At 38.7% G+C, this 18,827-nt stretch overlaps 1 protein-coding gene across 1 annotated transcript; it reads right to left on the bottom strand.

Annotated features, from left to right (window-relative positions):
• Positions 1-1,098: 1,098 nt before the first annotated feature.
• pdzph1 (PDZ and pleckstrin homology domains 1) lies at positions 1,099-18,827 on the bottom strand. The gene is made up of 13 exons (XM_005449416.3): positions 18,507-18,827; positions 17,626-17,729; positions 14,878-17,106; positions 14,623-14,784; positions 13,902-14,063; positions 11,108-11,209; positions 7,422-7,532; positions 7,117-7,295; positions 6,877-7,034; positions 6,638-6,680; positions 6,288-6,474; positions 3,227-3,362; positions 1,099-2,740 (listed from the first exon to the last, which is right to left on the bottom strand). Exons 2-13 carry the CDS (start codon positions 17,684-17,686, stop codon positions 2,641-2,643), a joined length of 3,630 nt encoding a protein of 1,209 aa, XP_005449473.1. The 5' UTR covers positions 17,687-17,729; positions 18,507-18,827; the 3' UTR covers positions 1,099-2,640.

The following is an 18,827-nucleotide window of genomic DNA, read 5'->3' on the forward strand; positions in this document are numbered from 1 at the left end:
AAAGCTGTGTAAAGAAAGTGAATTTTGAGTTAGTTCTTCCTGAATACTTATAATACGAATATTCTCAACTTGGTCCAGACTCAGATGAAGCAAATTCAAATTGGGTAGTCAGCAAAACATTCTTTCAACAAGTGTATTTTCATTTCGCTTTTTAAGTGCATTTCACTTTGTCCACAAATACTTGGTGGAAACTGAGAAACAATAATAATGCAGTGTTATGATAATATAACAATATAATAAAAAAAAAAAGACTTTCACATTTTTAATGTTTTTGTGTGAGCTGACACTAGTGATCTCTTAGCATGTTACACTACACTGTCCTCTATGAACTTTAATGTTTATCTTGATGGGAACAAATACTAATTAACAATATGAGTGACTTAAGTTAGGTAAAATTAGATAAAAATTTCCTACCTAAAATAAAAGCGTTTGGCAGTGGAAGATGTGAAATTTAGTAGTTTATACAACAGTTTAAATAGCCAGACAGTCTGTGATATGCTGTGAAGGGTAATGTAGATCTCCTGTGTAGCCAAGTTCTTTTTTGTACTTATTAATAATGGATTGCATTTATATAGCGCTTTTCTAGGCACCCAAAGCACTTTACAATTCCACTATTCATTCACTCACTGGTGGAGGCAAGCTACAGTTGTAGCCACAGCTGCCCTGGGGCAGACTGACAGAAGCGAGGCTGCCATATCGCGCCATCGGCCCCTCTGGCCAACACCAGTAGGCGGTAGGGTAAAGTGTCTTGCCCAAAAACACAACAACCAGGGGGCTCGAACCGGCAACCTTCCGGTTACAGATGAGCTTCCCAATCCCCTGAGCCACGGTCGCCCCATTATTGTTATCACTTTTTAAAATGTTCCTATTTCTTTCAGCTGATAAAAAAAATACGTTTTCTAAAATTTTTATCTATGGAGCGTGATGGAGATCACTGTAAACGTTGCAGTAAAAGATTATTTGACAATGTGGCTGTATTGAAAGCTGCTTTTGGAGACCCCAATAATGATTGAATATGATGACTTCATAAAGAACTTGGGTCACTTTTTTAAAAAGTCGTCCCACTATCTTACTTAGTTGTGCATTAAGTCTCAATTCTGAACTGCATGCAGTCACTTTAATAGAAGGTTGTGTGCAAGGGGCAGGAACAGTTCACTGTCAGTTAGACTACGATATAGAAGACACACAGCTCACAGTTGTATTACTGGCCTTTGAACATTTTGTTCCTTCTACTATAGTCACTATAGTAGAAGGAACAAAATGTTCAAAGGCCAGTAATACAACACATAATACAAGACAATAAAATACAAGCAGATAACTTGCAAGATGGAGAGGAAATTGCGTCTCACTGTAAAAGACGATCGTCATTTAGACTGGAAAAAATAATTTGTTGTTCTACAAAAAGCCCTCCGTAAAGCTAGAATATCTTACTATTCATCACTGATTCAAGAAACTCTATTAGTAGCACATCTCCTAATCCGAGGTTTGGTGGTTCAATCCCTGAATGCCAAAGTGTCCTTGAGGAAGATCCTGAATGCAGAAAGAGTGCATAAATTAATTTAATTTGAATTACAACATTTGTAAGAAATGGATGGTAATTAAATGTAATAAGAAAAATCTCAGGAATTGATTGTAGAATTTATTACAGTAACAGTAATACATTTCTGTCTGTTCTAAGTGGGGTAAAAGTATCAAAAGGAAAACTGGTATAAAAACAGCATATTAATATAAAAGCATAGAAATGTCAACATTTGATATAAAAAATTTAAAAAATGAAACCTGCCCAATAAGTTTTTGGAATTCACAACACAGTATAAATGAAGTACAGAACAACATGGTTAAAGGTTAGAGGGCAATTAGCTAAACAAATGTAATCAATATCTATTTGTTTTCACTGAGTCTGTTGTTAATTTTAATCATCTGAATTGTTTTAGGAAGCTATCCAAATATTTTTTAACTGAAATATGTGCACACAGAAAACAATAAAATGACTTACGCTTCCTTTGAGAAAATGAAAAATATCAGAAGTAATTTTATTAATATCCAAATATTATTTTGCCTATAAGCCTGATGTCACAGTCCTGCAAAATCCACAGCATTCTTAAGTAGTTGGTGCTGTCTACAGAGACAGGCATACAGGAAGTGTAAAGGATGGTTTCAAAGGAATAGAACATGGTTCTTTAAAAACAATGAAAAGGTATAAGGTATTTTTAGGTATAAGATTAGTTAGGTAAAATAATACATCACAGGAAATGGAAACAAACATGTAATCCTTTTAATACAGTCTACACAGATGAAGGTGATCGATGTGATATTTGAACAGTTTAGAGATGTACTGACTTTTCCCATGTGACAGTTTTTTAATCATAATAAAATGTATTTATAGAGTATAAATTTTACACCTCATTTGTTTGCGTATACAACCTTGATCTTTAAGCAAATAAAAAAATTAGAACCCATTGCAAAAATCGACAATGAATTATAAAAAATGAACGAGGCTGAAAGTAAGCAGTGTAAAAAGAGATGAAAGAAAAATCAAATAAATAATCTTGTCCCTCACATATGGAAAGTATAGCAGTCTGCAAACAGGAGGCTTAATCAGTGATCCACAAGATTCTGTCAGTATTTACAGACACATGTTCACATTCTGGTCTCTTCTGGTGGTCCATTCATGTAGTGCTGAAGTGCCTGGTGTAAAGGCAGCCACTTCTTTATTGAAGCTTTGATAGCTATAATCCATCTGTAAAGAAAAACAGAAACATCAACATGACACCATCTTTCAACTTTTGTTTTTAAAAAAAAATATATTTAAAAAAGTTCTTCCAACACATGGGCTAATGTACGAGATAGTTTGATAAATCCTGGAATTGTCGTCTAATTTAAGCAGCACGCTGGCATAGAGAGTGGAGAGTCGGAGAGCAGAAGCAGCAGCAGCACACTGAGAAGCAGACACAACAAAAACACACTAGAAAGATGTCTTTGTGTACAAATAGAGTAACAGAACGTCTCCACAGTCCCTGGCGTTGTTGGGTCAAATAGAAGACGCTGTTACAAGTCAGTCACTTTTGATACCTAAACCACATTCATACAAAGCTCTCTTATACTCACACAGGTGTACTAAGTGCAAGATCACAGGGGTTGCTGTTCCTAGTACTAAGAAGACATGCTGGTCAGCCAACAACCTAACATACTAAGCCTGTGAATAAAACAAGAGTCAGCTCCTCACCGTTTATTTTCATTAGCGTTTTCAGCACACAGGTAGAAAGTTCTGAATTCATCAGATGGAGGTTTCAGCTCAATGATTGAATTCTTGGCTCCATAAGACTGCTCTCGCACCATGTAACCCTGAAGGTAGATGCCACCTGAAGAAATGATGATAAGATGAATATATGTTCCATGTATTTCACAAATGTAGTCACTATGGAAGGTCACTAGACCAGATCATTCATTAACAGGTCATGTATTTGTTTTGCTTTGTCAATCAGAGGAAAACCAGCATTCATTATAAAAAGAATTTCATTTAACTGGTAAGTGGTTATGCAGACACTTGAAGTGAGATTTTAAGGGACAAAACACTGTGAGACATAGCCAATAGGTTTGAGTGATTGGCTTACTTGTCCTTACCTAAAAAATAAAAATGGGAATAAACATTAGTGACATTTTACATTGTATGTATGTTATTACATTCATGCTGGTAAGGCATAAAACTAATATGAAACAGAAAGTAAAAAGCTCCACAGTGGCTGTTACAAATTATAATTTATATAAAAGCAAGTTGAAAAAATATGTTTCTGTCCCACAGTTTCTGGCCAATTAAAGAAGAGTGTATAATAAATTTTCTCTCACTATTGCACACAGACCTGTTTTAGAACATCTGTATCATGAACATGGGTTTAACAAACCCACAGAGATCCATTGTTTAATCTACAGAATTCCTTTGAGCCTTTCTTAGATCCTTATTTTGATTCACTAGTTCATGAAATATGCTTTCACCAACTTGCTGTTTGCTGTGGATGCACATATATATATATCAGCTGAAAATCAGCCTTGTTGACTGTTACCAGCTTATCAGAAACAGCCGATGATAGTGCTGATGTTTTTTGTTGTGTCACATTAACGTTTCCCCGTCAAGTGTGTTGTTGAGATAAAGAGCATGAACAAGGTTTATGAGAACAGTATTTTTTAAAGTGAAGATTTATTTGTTTCCCCAACATAAAAGAGGAATTAAATACGACAAGAATGAAATATGACCTGTGGCAGTTTATTTACTCCTATAGAAATGTATGGGTTATAAAGTCATGCTAACTGACACAAATAAACCTATTCATGAAAATGAGCAATATAGTTTGCTCTTCTAATGAACATACCAATCTTTGCTATCAGATTGGCTTGGAATTTAAAAACTGGTGCAGTAGCATTGTGGCTAAAAAACGTCGATTGAATTGTTAATACACAGAGGAGCAGATAAGACAGAAAGACAGATAAATAAAAACTATAAAATAGTAATAATAACATCACTCTAAATGTACAGACGAGTACTAGGGCCACATTAAGAAAAAAGAATATTATTGATCATTTTAAGAATAAAGTTAACATTTTGACAAAAGTAATTCTATTTTGAGAAAAAAGTTGAATTTCTATTTCTATTTCTATAACTATTACCTTTAGTGTACAGAGACTAAAATATTCCCCCACAATATGTGTTGCTATTGCATAAAGCTCAGTAAGTTGTTAATTCACCTGTAGTACAGTCCCGATCAAAAGTTTAAGACCCCTTTTAAAATGGCAAAAAATCATATTTTGCATGGTTGGATCTTAACAAGGTTCCAAGTAGTGCTTCAACATGGAAAAAGAAGAAATGGGAGTGAGACTAAACATTTTTTGAGCATACAATTTATTGAAAACAATGCTTAATCTGAAACAGGCTGTTTTACAGTCGATCAAAATTTAGGACCAGATACCGTTAAAAGGTCAAATCTGTGCAATTAAATGTGGATTTCATTTCATTTTCTGTCAGTCTGCCTGTCATGACTTTTTGATGGCAACGGCAAAAAAAACAACTTTCCCTTTTTGAACTTGGTCAGTATGTTGAACAGCATAAGCAGGGTCTCTCGCAGCGCACCATCACTGCTGAGGTGGGATGCAGTGAGACAATCATTCGGAATTTCTTAAATGATCCTGAGGGTTATGGAACAAAAAAGTCAAGTGGAAGACCCAAAAATATTTCACCAGCACTGAGCCGGAGCATGCAATTGGCTGTCTGTCAAGACACTGGGCGATCCTCGACCGAAATTAAGGCCGTTACTGGTGCCGACTGCAGCCTGATAACCATTAGACGGCATCTGACACTGAAGGGCTTCAAAAATAAAAAAACATCTTCAAAGGCCTCGTCTCCTTGAACGCCACAGAACTGACTGCTTGGACTTTGCAAGAGAGCACCAAACATGGGATGTTTCCAACGTTAATGGTGTTGAGAATACCATCACACATTTGGACCATCCTGCTTGTTCCCTTCATCTAAATCCAACTGAGAACCTTTAGGAATGGATGGCAAGAGAAGTTTACAAAAATGGACAACAGTTCCAGACAGTAGATGCCGATAGGTTGTGCGACCGTCTTCACCACTTGGAGAAATGTTCCGACTCACCTCATGGAAACGCTTGCATCAAGCATGCCGCAACAAATTTTTGCAGTGATCAACAACAACAGAGCTACTCATTACTGAGTTCATGTCTGGAACTTTGATTTCTGTTTTTTGGGGGGGGTTATGGGTTTTTTTTGAAGGTGTGGTCCTGAACTTTTGATGTAAAACAGCCAGTTTCAGTTTAAGCATTGTTTTCAATAAATTGAATGCTCAGAAAAATGTTTTGTCTCACTCCCATTTCTTCTTGTTGCATGTTGAAGCTCTACTTGGAACCTTGCTAAGATCCAACCATGGAAAATATTATGTTTTTTTGCCATTTCTCATGTGGTCTGAAGCTTTTGATCAGGACTGTATAAGTAAGACCAGGTTAAACTCTGGAATCTTGACATTGAAAATTTTTACTTATTGTTGACATCTTATTGCAAACTTCAGTTGTATTGTTTAAAGCCCAGCACTGGTACTTTCTGGCATTTTCTCCTTGTGACATTTATATGACATCAAATCACCACAGCACCACCTGCCAAATGCTAAAATAAATCAATAAAACACCAGTCCTGTCATTATTTTTCTCAGAAATATTTTCCCTTCCTATTATTCTGGAACACTGCCATGTCAGTATTTGAAACATGATGTAGAGCTTTACCTTGTGCGTGGGTTGCACGGATGCCACTGTACAAGTAGAGGCACCCATCCTTCAGAATGCAGTAGTGCTGTACCCAGGAATCCTTGCTTTTATCCATTTTATGAAGCAATCCTAGACAGTCCGGATTTTTTACAGCCAGCGGGGGCAGATTCGAGTTGTGTTTAGTGACATCCACCCAAACATGGTTCTAAAACATAAGAGTTATTTGAGATCAGCTTAAACGAAACTGGTAGTAAGCCACCACAATCAACAACGACCTATTTACTCCAATCTGAGGTAAATATTATATGCAATTAAATGAACAGTTTCTGTAGCAAGCCCTCTTTGATTTATGAAAATATCGAACTTACTTGTGTAATGGTATGAGTCGCTTTCCCCATAGCTTCCAGCCATCTGGAATCCAACAAGATAAATATGATTTTAAACATAGTTTTTATTTCAATTTCTCTCTTTCACTTTTTGAAGAAATAAAGAATATAGACTGCAGTTTAAAGAACTGCAATTAGAATTTAGAATACAGAAAAAGAAAATTGTACATAAAAACATTTTAAAAATGTTTGGTTTTAAAAAGTTATATCTGTCTTTCTACCTTTTCATTTCCTGGTTGGAAGTGGCACAGAAGAAGTAAACTCGAAAACCAGACTGAGGGTGACACTTAAACACAAATGGTTTTCCAAGTGAAGTGTCTGGTCCCACCTCAGCCCCTTCCATCTTTATTGCTGAAAGTGCCTGCCTTTTGCCTTCATCCTGTAATGACCATGAAGTAGCGCCAAAAGCACAAAGAAATTTCTTTGTGAACTGTTATTTTGATGACCTCTATCATACTTACCCGTTTGTGTCTGTAGTAGTAAAGGCAGCAGTCATGCGTCAGTACAAACCACCTCTTTCTCCATCCTTTAATCAGACCAGACTGAGTACGCTTATGAAGGTAACCACGACAGGCTGGTCTCGGTGTGTTAGGACCACGAGCAATGTCTGAACCAACAGTCAATGTCAGAACATCTGGACCTATAATATTAACAATATTACAGTTACTGTATATTGTAATATGTAATATACAGTAATATGGCTTCCATATTGGTTCTTTATGAGTCCATTTCACAAATGTGCTTTATTGTTTATAGCATAGCACACCTTGTCTGGCTAAATCAGCAGCTTCAGAATGAGGAATGCTGGTGACATCAATACCATTGACAGCTAGGACATAGTCTCCTACCATCAACCCAGCTTCCTCTGCAGCTCCATCTGAAACAGAAATAAATAAATGTTAAACTAACAAGAAAACAAAAAGATGTAAATTTATCAAAACAAATGACAAGTAGAAAAGCAAACACAATCCTTAAAGTACATAATTGCACAGAAATCTTTTCAAGTATGACACAACATTTTTGTGGAGTTAGATTTTTGCTCATCTGCCTTCCCGTTTTAAATACATAGGGCGGAATCTCTAGGAATCTGTGCAGGTCAGTCAAGTTTTATCACACCAAACTTGCTCATCTGTGTCTTTATGGACCTTACTTTGTACACTGGTTCATGTTGGAGCAGGAAAGGGCCAACTGTTCACAAAAAGTTGAGAGCATGAAATTGTCCAAAATGTCTTGGCATGCTGAAGCATTAAGAGTCCCTTTCATTGGAACAAAGGGGCTGAGCATAGCTCTTGAAAAACAGCCCCACACCATAATCCCCCTTCTAACAAACTTTGCACTTGGCACAATGCAGTCAGACAAGTAACTTTCTCCTGGCAACCACAGAACCCAAGACTTGTCCATTGGAATGCCAGAAGGAGAATCGTGGTTAGTCACTCCAGGGAACATGTCTCCACTGCTCTAGTGCAGTGGCAGTAGTCTTTATACCACAGAATCCCATGCTTTATGCTTTGTATTGACCATGGTCTTGTGAGGCTTGGATGTAGCTGCTTGGGCACCCATTTTATGAGCTCTCTACACGCCTGCTCTTGAGCTAATCCGAAGGCCACATGATGCTTGGAGGACTGTAGTGACTAACTCTACAGAAAGTTTCTGATCTCTGTGCACCATGTGCCTCAGCATCCACTGGCCCCCTTCTGTTTCTGTTGTTTCCAGTCCATTCCACTTATTATAATACCACTAACAGTTGACTGTGTAATATTTAGTAGCAATGAAATTTAACAACTGATTCAATTTAATTCAATTTTATTTATTTAGTGCCAAATCACAGCAACAGTTGCCTCAGGGCACTCTATACTGTGAGGTAAGGACCCTACAAAAATAGAGAGAAAACAGAGAAACCCCAACAATCTAATGGCCCTACATGAACAAGTGGTGACAGTGGGAAGGTAAAACTCCCTTTTAATAGGGAGAGACCACCAGCAGAACCAGCCTCAGCGAGGGGCAGCCATCTGCCACGACCATTTGGTGGTGAGGGGAGGAATACAGGACAAAGACAAGTAGTGCAAGACAGTCTGAGAATAATAATAAATTATGATTAACTGCAGAGTGATGTTTTATATGTGCATTGAAGGACATATCGTGGTCAAAATTGTCTCTAAGACTCCTCACAGTGCTACTGGAGCCCAAGGTAATGTCATCAAGAGTAAGCATCCAGTTGGATTCCATATTTCTAAGATTTTTAGGGCCAAGTACACTAAACTATATCAGAATTAAACATAATCTTAGTGTGTGGTGAGGTCTCTCCATTTACCTGAACACATTGAAATGTATTAGATAGATACAGTTCAAACCACTGCAGCGCAGTTGCTGTAATTCTTACACCATGCTCTAATTGCTGCATTAAAATATTGTTGTTGTTGTTATTAATATTATTATTGTTGTTATTGTTGTTATGCTCAACCATATTGACTACTGAACTGAGGTCTAGCAGGATAAGCACAGAGATGAGTCCACTGTCAGAGGCCATAAGAAGATTATTTGTAACCTTCACTAAAGCTGTTTCTGTGCTGTGATGAGCTTTGAAGCCTGACTGAAACTCTTCAAATAAGCCATTCCTCTGCAGATGATCAGTTAGCTGTTTTCTACTTTTTCAAGAATTCTTGGGACAAAAGGAAGGTTGGAGATTGGCCTATAATTAGCTAAGACAGCTGGGTCAAGTGATGGCTTTTAAAGTAATAGTTTTAACTACTGCCAACTTGAAGGCCTAATTAATAGTGATAGGTTGATCATTATTATAATAGTCGTTTTCTTTGGTTGCCTCCCCAATCGGACCAGTAATGACATGTTTAGCGAGTGGTGTCCAAAAATTACGTGGGCTTTATAGATGATTGGGAAACTTTCTACAGAAAACCCAGTCTTGTTAGGAGAGAAAACATCTATCCCACTTTGGATCGATCAGCTCATGGATGGGCCTCATTTCTAGAAATCTGGCCAATTTTATAAACCCCTCCCCCAAAACGTGACGATCCAGAGTCAGGACCTGGAAGCAGAGTGCAATCTTACACACCTCTCATCAGTGGCTGTGTAGACTTAGAGACTGTGTCAGCTCCCAAACAGACAAAAAACAAACCAAAACTGATACTGAAAACAAAACAAAAATATTAAAACATAAAAAATCAATGATATTTGTTGTTGTCTATCGTCCATTCTCACTCAGAGTTGATGATTTCTCAGCCTTTTTATCTGATTTAGAGCTCAGTTCAGATAAAATAAGTATTATGGGTGGTCTTAACACCCAAGTAGATACTAAAAATGAGCCTCAACATGACATTTAATCTATTATTAGACTCAGCTGGGTTCTGTTAAAGAGCCCACCAAGATGTAAAATTATTAACAAGACTAGAGTTCAGGTAGCTGCTCTGCACAGTTGCCACATGGCATTGAAGAAGATAACGGTGGATGAATTATGTCTTTAAACTTAAACCCACGGAACACAAACTTGGAGTAATCAGGACCCTACAACACCGGGCAGAAAATGTTCCCTCTAAGCCAGAAGGGAAAAGGGGGTAAAACACACATGTAAAGAAAGCTCTTAAAACATGTGGTTCTCCTAATTGGGCTTTCGTCAAATCAGCAAAGATGCACAGAAGAGAAGGTCAGACACAACTAGGGAGAATCAGAAGGCCAAGCGGAACAATATTGTCATCCCTTATGTAGCAGGTTTATCAGAGAAACTCATTAGAGTCTTCTCCAAGCACGACATCCCAGTGTACTTCAGACCCAGCCTCACACTCAGACAAAAACTGGTTCATTCCAAAGACAAAACTCCCATACACAACCTTAACAATGTAGTGTATGCTGTACAGTGCAGCAAGGAATGCTCAGACCTCTACATTGAAGAAACCAAACAGCCACTGCATAAATGCATGGCACAACATAAAAGAGCCACCTTGACGGGACAAGACTCTGCTGTCCGTCTGCATCTGAAGGACAAAGATCAGTCTTTTGAAGATGCCAATGTCCACATTTTGGACATAGAAGACAGATGGTTTGAATGTGGAGTGAAAGAAGCTATCTATGTCCACTGTAAACAACCCTCTTTGAACAGAGGCGGTGCCTTACGACACCAACTGTCCAGTTTTGAGATCCCTTCCCAGACGCCTAAACGCCCACTCACATCCTGGGCCATTTGACCTCAGTAAATCACATGATCTCACAATGTATTCACCCGAAACCTTGGCTGATTGTGGCCCACACCCGTTTTCACACCTTGGCTCGTGTGAATAGGCAGAGGATAAACAGGGGGTCCACGAAATGTGTAATTACATTTGCATCATGGTTACTTTTGCAATTCTTAAATTTCCAGCAAATAAAAAAAAACAGGCAAAACAACAACAACAATGCAGCTGAACACCCTGTTGAGTCAGCACTGTGATATAGAAATTTACTTACTTGTGTCAACCTCTGTGACCACAATGGGTTTAGAAAACTGTATTCGAAAGCCCCAGGGATATTCTCCTGTCCCTTTGCTGATCTTAACAGTCCTCTCTCGAACTGGAAGATGTTTGAAGATGATGAAAGAGATATTTAACAAGAGCAGCAAAATTTACATATGTACAGCTGGCAAAAAAGGTATTGAACTCATCACCAATTTTCTCGGTAAATATCCAGTGCACGCAATCAAACCAAATATGTCCATAAATTAATTCATGTGTAATAATGAGATATGACATAAAATCCTCATTTTTAATTGCACTCTAGTTTTCACGCAGTCATCCATTCCATCCATTCATCCGCACTTCGAAGGGCAGGGTGGATGTGGATGGTTTTCTGTCTTTGTGCAGCTTCATGGGGGGGTGGAGGAGGGTGTTCCTCTCCCTGCTGCTATCCACTGGTTGTTGCTGCCCCACCCACAGGATATGGACATTTGCTGGCTCTGGGGTGCCTGGTTGGGTGTTTTAGTGTGGTTGCTGACCTGCTGCCTTGGAGCTGTGGTCTGTGGTTGGCTTGGACGTCTTTGTTGCATTGGGGCTCCACCGATTGCGCCCAGGCCCCTTCCTCGGATTGTGCTGGGATGGCCGGCCTCTGCCAGGGTCAGCTGCCTAGTGCCTCTGGTTCTTTAGCGCTCCTACCTTTTAGCTGCGGGCCTCCCTCTTCCTTAAACCGGGGGGGGGACACACTTTGGATTTTCAACACTCTTGGGCGACTGGGTGGGGTCTTCCCCTGTCTGTCTCTGGTCCCCAGGGGACGTGTTGCAGTCTCTCACCCTCATTATCAAGTACGTTTCATGACAAACACCCATGCACAGGCACTCACATTCTTTCTTCCTCTCTCTCTCTTTTTCTCTCTGTTTCACACAGACACTCACACACACGCAAAATTGTATGTTCCTCTTGGCAAAGAGTTTAACACAACAAAGCATTTAGATCATGATTCCAGTTGCTAAAACTGCTAGACAGGACAGGTTACTAAAAAGAAAGAAATATATTTACTTAGAGAATTGTTAGTTTGTTCAATACTTATTTTACCCGCTGTATGTACACTACCAGTCAAACGTTTTAGAGCACCCCAATTTTTCCAGTTTTCTACTGAAAATTATGCAGTTTAATATCTCATTGCACTCTGAAATGAAAGCATATTACAAATAAGCAATGCAAAACAAAGAAATCGTGGAATCAATTTATAGACCAAAATGTATTCTAAACTTTTGACTCATCAAAGTAGCCACCTTTGGCAGATATAACAGCTGAACACACCCGTGGCATTCTTTCTACAATAGAAATCAAATATTCTTCAAAAAGTTCTTCCCATATTTGTTGCAGAAGTTCCCATAAATGTGTGGCACTTGTAGGTTGCTTTGCTTTCGCTCTTCTGTCCCGTTCATCCCAAACCAGCTTGATGGATAGTAAGTCTAGAGACTGTGCTGGTCACTCCATGTTTTCAAGCTTACCATCTTGTTCTTTTTTCCTGAGGTAGTTCTGGCATAGCTTGGACTTACGTTTTGGGTCATTATCTTGCGTTTTGGGTCATTATCTTGCGCCTAGTTGGTCCTGACCAACTAGGCGCATTTCAGAGGGTACTGCATGGTGCTGCAGAATGCGGTGGTAGCTGTTTTGGTTCAGGGTGCCTGTCACTCTATACAAGTCACCGACCCTGGATCCAGCAAAACAGCCCCAGACCATCACACTTCCTCCTCAATATTTGACAGTTTATGCCACACACTGTGGAACCATCCTTTTGCTTACTTGACGGCATCCAAAGATCCCTTGTGATGAACCAAAGATTTCAAATTTTGATTCATCAGTCCATTTTCCAGTCTTCAGTAGTCCAGTGGCAGTGTTTCATGGCCCAGGCAAGCCTCTTTGTCTTATTCTGACGTCTTAGCAATGGCTTTCTAGCTGCAGCTTGTCCTGTCAAACCTACAGCTTGAAGTCTTCTCTTCACAGTTGAAACTGAGAATTGCTTACTACAATCATTATTAAGCTGTGCTTGAAGCTGTTGTCCTGTGAGCCGCCTATCACGCAAGCTGTTAACTCTCAGAAACTTGTTCTCTCATTCAGTTGTGGCTTTGCATCTGCCAGACCTCTTCCTGTCAGAGTTTGCCCCAGTTTCTGAGTGCCACTGTACCCACTGACACCTTGACTTTCTTTGCCATTTCTCTGTAGAAAGACGTACATTTTTAAGTGTTATGATGGTGTGTCTCTCTTCCATTGTCAATTATGTTTTTTGCACTGTTTTGTTTAGCAACACACTACTTTCTGCAGTACAAGACTGTTCAACTGATGCTCACGAGGGCACGGTACCACAGTGTGTTCCAACACTGCTTTTATGCAGACAGACGGGGTTGTAAGTAATCTAGAAAAGTTGGAACACCTGTAGGAATTAGTTGCACCAGCTTTCAAGGCTTGATCAACCTCCATTGCTGCCAAACAGCTGTACTTTTTTCAGTTTTGGGTAACCTTACTTTTTTTTTAACCTCTGGGAGTTCACCATGTACCTTTGTACCATTTCAAGTTATTCATTGGACTAGAACTACTTGAACTGCAATAAATAACTGGAAAAATTGGGGTGTTCTAAAACCTTTGACTGGTAGTACTAAGTTAAATGCACAGTAATATCTCTGCAGTACTCAAGAGTTTCTCAGTAATTCACAGTAACAACTAGGATTCAGTACTAAATGATCTGTTACTGTTGTTAAATTAAATAAAGTTAACTTTTTTATAAAGACACAAAAGCTACAGCTTACTTGAGACGGCACGAGTTCTGGTGGTTAGGCTGGTATGAATTCCCCCAGAGCCTACATTATCTCCTTGAAAAATCCATGCTGATGAGTGGAAAGTTTCTGTATAAAAGCCCCTGTCTTCATTTTCTTGAAATGCTATGTCCATAGAACGTGTGTCCTCTGATACTAGCAAAACAAAGAAAGACACAAATTAAACAAACAAACAAAAAAACAGAACAAACCACTAAACAGCACAATTAATTACATATAGATGCATTTCTATATCTGCAGTTGTCAAATCAGCAAAGAAGTCTAAGGAGCTTGGAAAGAAAGCAACTTAAGGGTTTGAATACTTGTCCACCATTCGGTTGTATAGAAGTGAAGAAACGTCGCAGATGAGACATGAAACATCTTCACAAAACTTAAAGAAGTCCAGTCACTTTTTATGGATAATAAACACATAATACAGCACTCTGCTTGCACCACTTACTGGACTGACAGATCAAATTTAATGGTAAATGGTAAATGGCCTGTATTTATATAGCGCTTTTCTGGTCCCTAAGGACCCCAAAGCGCTTTACATATCCAGACATCCACCCATTCACACACACATTCACACACTGGTGATGGCAAGCTACATTGTAGCCACAGCCACCCTGGGGCGCACTGACAGAGGCGAGTCACTAAACTTACTCTTTATGACATTTCGTCCCTGACATTTGTTCAAGCTTTCTATCAAAGTCACCTGATTCCTCTGTGATGTCACTGGTGATTGAGCTTCCTCCAGCAGAGCTCCACTGCTTGCTCTCTTTGAAGAGCTTTCGCCTTTTAGCCAAGTGTTCAGAGCCACTTGTTTCTGGATCTTTATGAACCACAGGCTTCAGGTGCTCCTTGATCTCTAAAGAAGCTGGGAATGGTCATGAAGAATCACAAATAGGTGAGTTTTACATAAATAATTGGCTGAAACTAATTTAAATGAATATGAATTGAAATAACTTACATTTAGATACAATCTGTTTTTCGGCCCTGTTAGCTTTACTAAGCGTCTCTTTTGCAAGGACTTCTGTGTCTTTAAAATCTTTTACTGGACCTGATGATATGCTTGCAGGTTGTTCTGAGTTTTCTGTGTCGAGTTCCAGATAATCTGTCCCCTCATTTATCAGTGGGAGAATGGGGTCGGTACCTTCCATGTTTTCACTAGTTGGTTTAGGTTTAATGTCCTCTGTAACCTCATTTAAGTTTAATGATTCTACATCTAAGTCCTGCAAGAGGGACATGCATGGGTCATCCACAGCATTTCTAAAATCCCGCTTTAGACAACTTTCCAGGGATAATTGTGAGTCCCTCTGCAAGAGACTTGGCTCAAATGCACCATCTGTTATCGTCTGAACTGAGAACTTGCTATATCCAGGTAAAAAAGAGACTGAATCCTTCTGGTTTGCATTTTTAACCTCATTGTTTGCAGATAGTATTTCTGGGTGACTCTGTAGTAAATGTTCCTCTGAGCCACTGCAGGATGGAGGGATGACTTGTATAGAAAAGGCTCTTCGACTTAGCTCTTCTGTAAGGGGCTCTGGACTGTGATATTCTCCTTCTCCAAATTCTTGGTCAAATCCACTGTCTGCTACTTCACATTGATCAACAGTATATTCACAATCATCAGTGTCTAGACTTTCCGTATCCTTATAAATGCTCAAGTTGGCATCATGTTGACTGTTGAAGTCATGTCTTTGACAGTGTTCAGTGTTCATGAAGATCTCAGAACCAGTCACATAGAATGGACTGAGCAATGGTTGTGCTCTGTCATGGCTGTCTAGAATTTCTGAGACTTGTTTTAAACTCCCTTTGGTTTGTGAAAATGTATCATTTTCTATTCCAAATGCAGATAACCTGTCATCGCCCTTTTCAGTCCTTTCCAGCCTCTCGGTCTGGAGGGGAAGCGAGCACATGACCAAAGAGGAAAAAGATTCTCTGTAGGGTAGCTGGAGATCTTCTGGCATCAGTCCTACACCCTGTGACATCCCAGGAAATGTTTGACGTCTTTTCTTGGGTAATGAACATACTTTGTGTTCGACGGTGGCAATACTATTATTTCTAATCCAGGATTTTCTTTTCTGACTATTGATGAAGTCTTTCATGAAGCTAGACCTGTTAGTAGGCATCAAGGGTCTCATGAACACGGGCTCATAATTGTCAGATTGTGATAACTCATCAAAAGAAGGTGGCAGACCTTTTCTTTCTTCTTCTTGTGCACAATATAGACATTTAAGTTCCTCAGTGGAGGTCAAGTGCAAGTCTCCTTGTTTATCCACAGCTGGACTAGAAGTATTGATTCTACAAGAAGCTAAGTCTTGTGTCAGACCTTCTAAACTATTGTTTTTAAGATCTGCAAACTCTTGGGGTGGGGGGATGTGCCAGAACTCATCACCAGAACTGAGACTTGTATGAAAACTTTGCCTCTTTCCTTGAGGTTTAATATTTAACATCAGCGGTGGGCTTGATAGATGATCTTCCAGTTTAAAGTCTCCCGATCTTTGTTGTTTGCCATCACTACAGCATTGACTGCAGTCTGGATTGTCCCATATATTTGCAGATCTGGCATACTTTGAATCGCAATAAGGCTCAGTTTGTTTACTTGTGGTTCCAGTGTGATCTTTGTCATTATTGTTGGGATTTTTTTTGTCATCGGTGACATTATCCAATGGTTGTTCAGAAGACTCATTGTCTGGCATCCATGTCTCCTCACATTTGCTCTTAAAAAGCTCAGTACTGGACCAGCTTTTATTCATGAAAACAAGTGTGGTATTGTTGCCAGATGTATTAAGCTGAAGTTTTAAATGTGATCCAGTGCAGTTAATATTCAGGACGTTAGTAACTGGAATTGGTGAGTGGATTTGATTTTCAGATAAGGGTTCTTGTGACTGCTGAAACTTAATATTTGGTGATGAATCTCCAGTTACAGAAACTGAGGTTACTATTTTCACTCCGTTCTTCTCGTCCTTTGTTGTTTTGGTATAAATACTCTTTTGGTGTGCAAATGAATTCAAGTGATAATCTTGCTTAAATCGTTTCTCCTTGGGTTCAGGATTGTTGTATTTTTCCTCATCTTCAGATCTTGACAGTACATTTTCCTTCCGAAAAGAGTCTGTTTCTCCCTTTTCAACAATGTCATCTTTGGTGCAGACAGTGCTTTTGTTCTGCTTTTTAAAGATGTATGGTGAGACACTCTCTGAAAGAAAAAGAAAAATAGTGAAATAATTATATTAGAGGATGTTTGACAGTACAAGTAGTATAGTGCTTACTCATAGGGGGTTTGTTCTGGTTTCTTTCTAATATTGTAGGTCCTTTACCTTAACAATATAAAGCTCCTGAATTCAAATGTTGTTGTGAGTTAGTGCTATGTAAATAAAATGATATAACACAATTTTCCCAACACTGCCAAAATGATATTGGAACTGATGAATTTCATTCTGGGGTTGCTTGATTGTTGCATACCTTGTGCATTGAGGTTTAAGTACTGATCAATACTTTTGCTTGTTTATTTTAACTTTTTCTCCATAAAGTTAAAAGCCCATTAGGATTCAACATTATACTAGTTATGCCATAAAACCCACTATTATGAAGCTGTTATTAGTCCGGTCTCAAGAAGTACTTGCACATTGTATGCACGTGTGGGGAAAAATGTGATTCAGCTAAGCACAAGATTAACCTCACTGTGTCCTCCTCTCCGCCCAAAGCTCCAACTCACGTTTGTTGCTGCTGGAGCTCTTCCTCCTCTTGCTATTTCTCCTTCTCCCCCTCTTGCTCATTCTGAAATCCACCACAGTCTCACATCCGCTGGGAAATGAAACACTGAGCGAAGACAAACAAGTGTTGTATCTTTTATGGGTACATGTACACATTTTAGCTGAATACATTTTCAGATTCCAGACTAAGCAATTCATATGTCAGTTTGCTCTGATTGTTTTTGATGAATTTTTTGCTGTTTTTTTTGCTTGCCATTTTTACACTGACATGAACACAATTATTAAAGAAACAGAAAATGTAAATCATTAAGATGCTTAATTCTCAGTATTCGTCACAATTTTTTTTTAAATACAAACACTAGTAATTATGGAAATGTCTCACTTCTATCGACAAAACTGACACAAAAGGAAAAATTATAACCCCTCAATATCCAGTTATACATTTCAAACACATGTTGTACAGAAAGTTTATGCACTGGTACATAATCCTGTGCAACTCAGTTAACATGTGCATCAAACAATTTCCTGCTTAAGGGGCTGGTCAGAAGCAAAAAAAAATCAAAACAAAAAAATTCCTTTTGTCTGAATGAGCACCATCTATAAACAGATGAAACATCAAATTGTGTTAACAAGTTAGAGCTGACACCTGGTTTTGGTTTGTTTTTTGTCTTTTTGGTTTGTTTTTCTGAGAAAGATAAGAGATGATTTTCAATAAAAGACAATAATGCCAGTAAAGTCAGACATGTGAATCATTCAAATGTGAAAATTAGAGCTGTTAGGTTACCATGTTGAATGTTAGAAAGCTTTGCTCTATAGGGATCATGTTGACCAAGTAAACTTATTTCCACAATTTCTTTAAAAAATAGAAAAACATCTGACTTACCTATTGATGTGATATCCTGATGACTGCTATCAAACCTTTATGTGACAGACATGAAAAGATAGACAGACAGCCTGCGAGCAGCTGCTTCTTTTCCACTGTCTACATTGTCTGTGTCTCTCAGACTGTTCCAGTTCTTATTGTTTCTATTCTTGATACTAAGCAGCTTATTACGCTTAATCTTGTCAGCCACTGATGATGCTAGTACTAAGCCTGCTTATTCAGCTATACTTTTTCACTGGTCAATGAAAGCAGATGAAGCACATGATGGACATTTTTTCCTACATGTTTAAAAAGCTTTCACCCCTATCTCTCTATGTCCTT

Source organism: Oreochromis niloticus, linkage group LG7 (genome assembly GCF_001858045.2).
Source record: "Oreochromis niloticus isolate F11D_XX linkage group LG7, O_niloticus_UMD_NMBU, whole genome shotgun sequence".
Taxonomy (NCBI): Eukaryota; Metazoa; Chordata; class Actinopteri; order Cichliformes; family Cichlidae; genus Oreochromis; species Oreochromis niloticus.

Coding starts and splice junctions, on each gene's coding strand:
- pdzph1 (XM_005449416.3), bottom strand. CDS start 17,686: ATGAGCAAGAGGGGGAGAAGGAGAAATAGCAAGAGGAGGAAGAGCTCC. Junction 6,681..6,876: donor TCCAACCAGGAAATGAAAAG/GTAGAAAGACAG, acceptor GTTGGATTCCAG/ATGGCTGGAAGCTATGGGGA. Junction 3,363..6,287: donor CCGTGCAACCCACGCACAAG/GTAAAGCTCTAC, acceptor TCATTTCTTCAG/GTGGCATCTACCTTCAGGGT.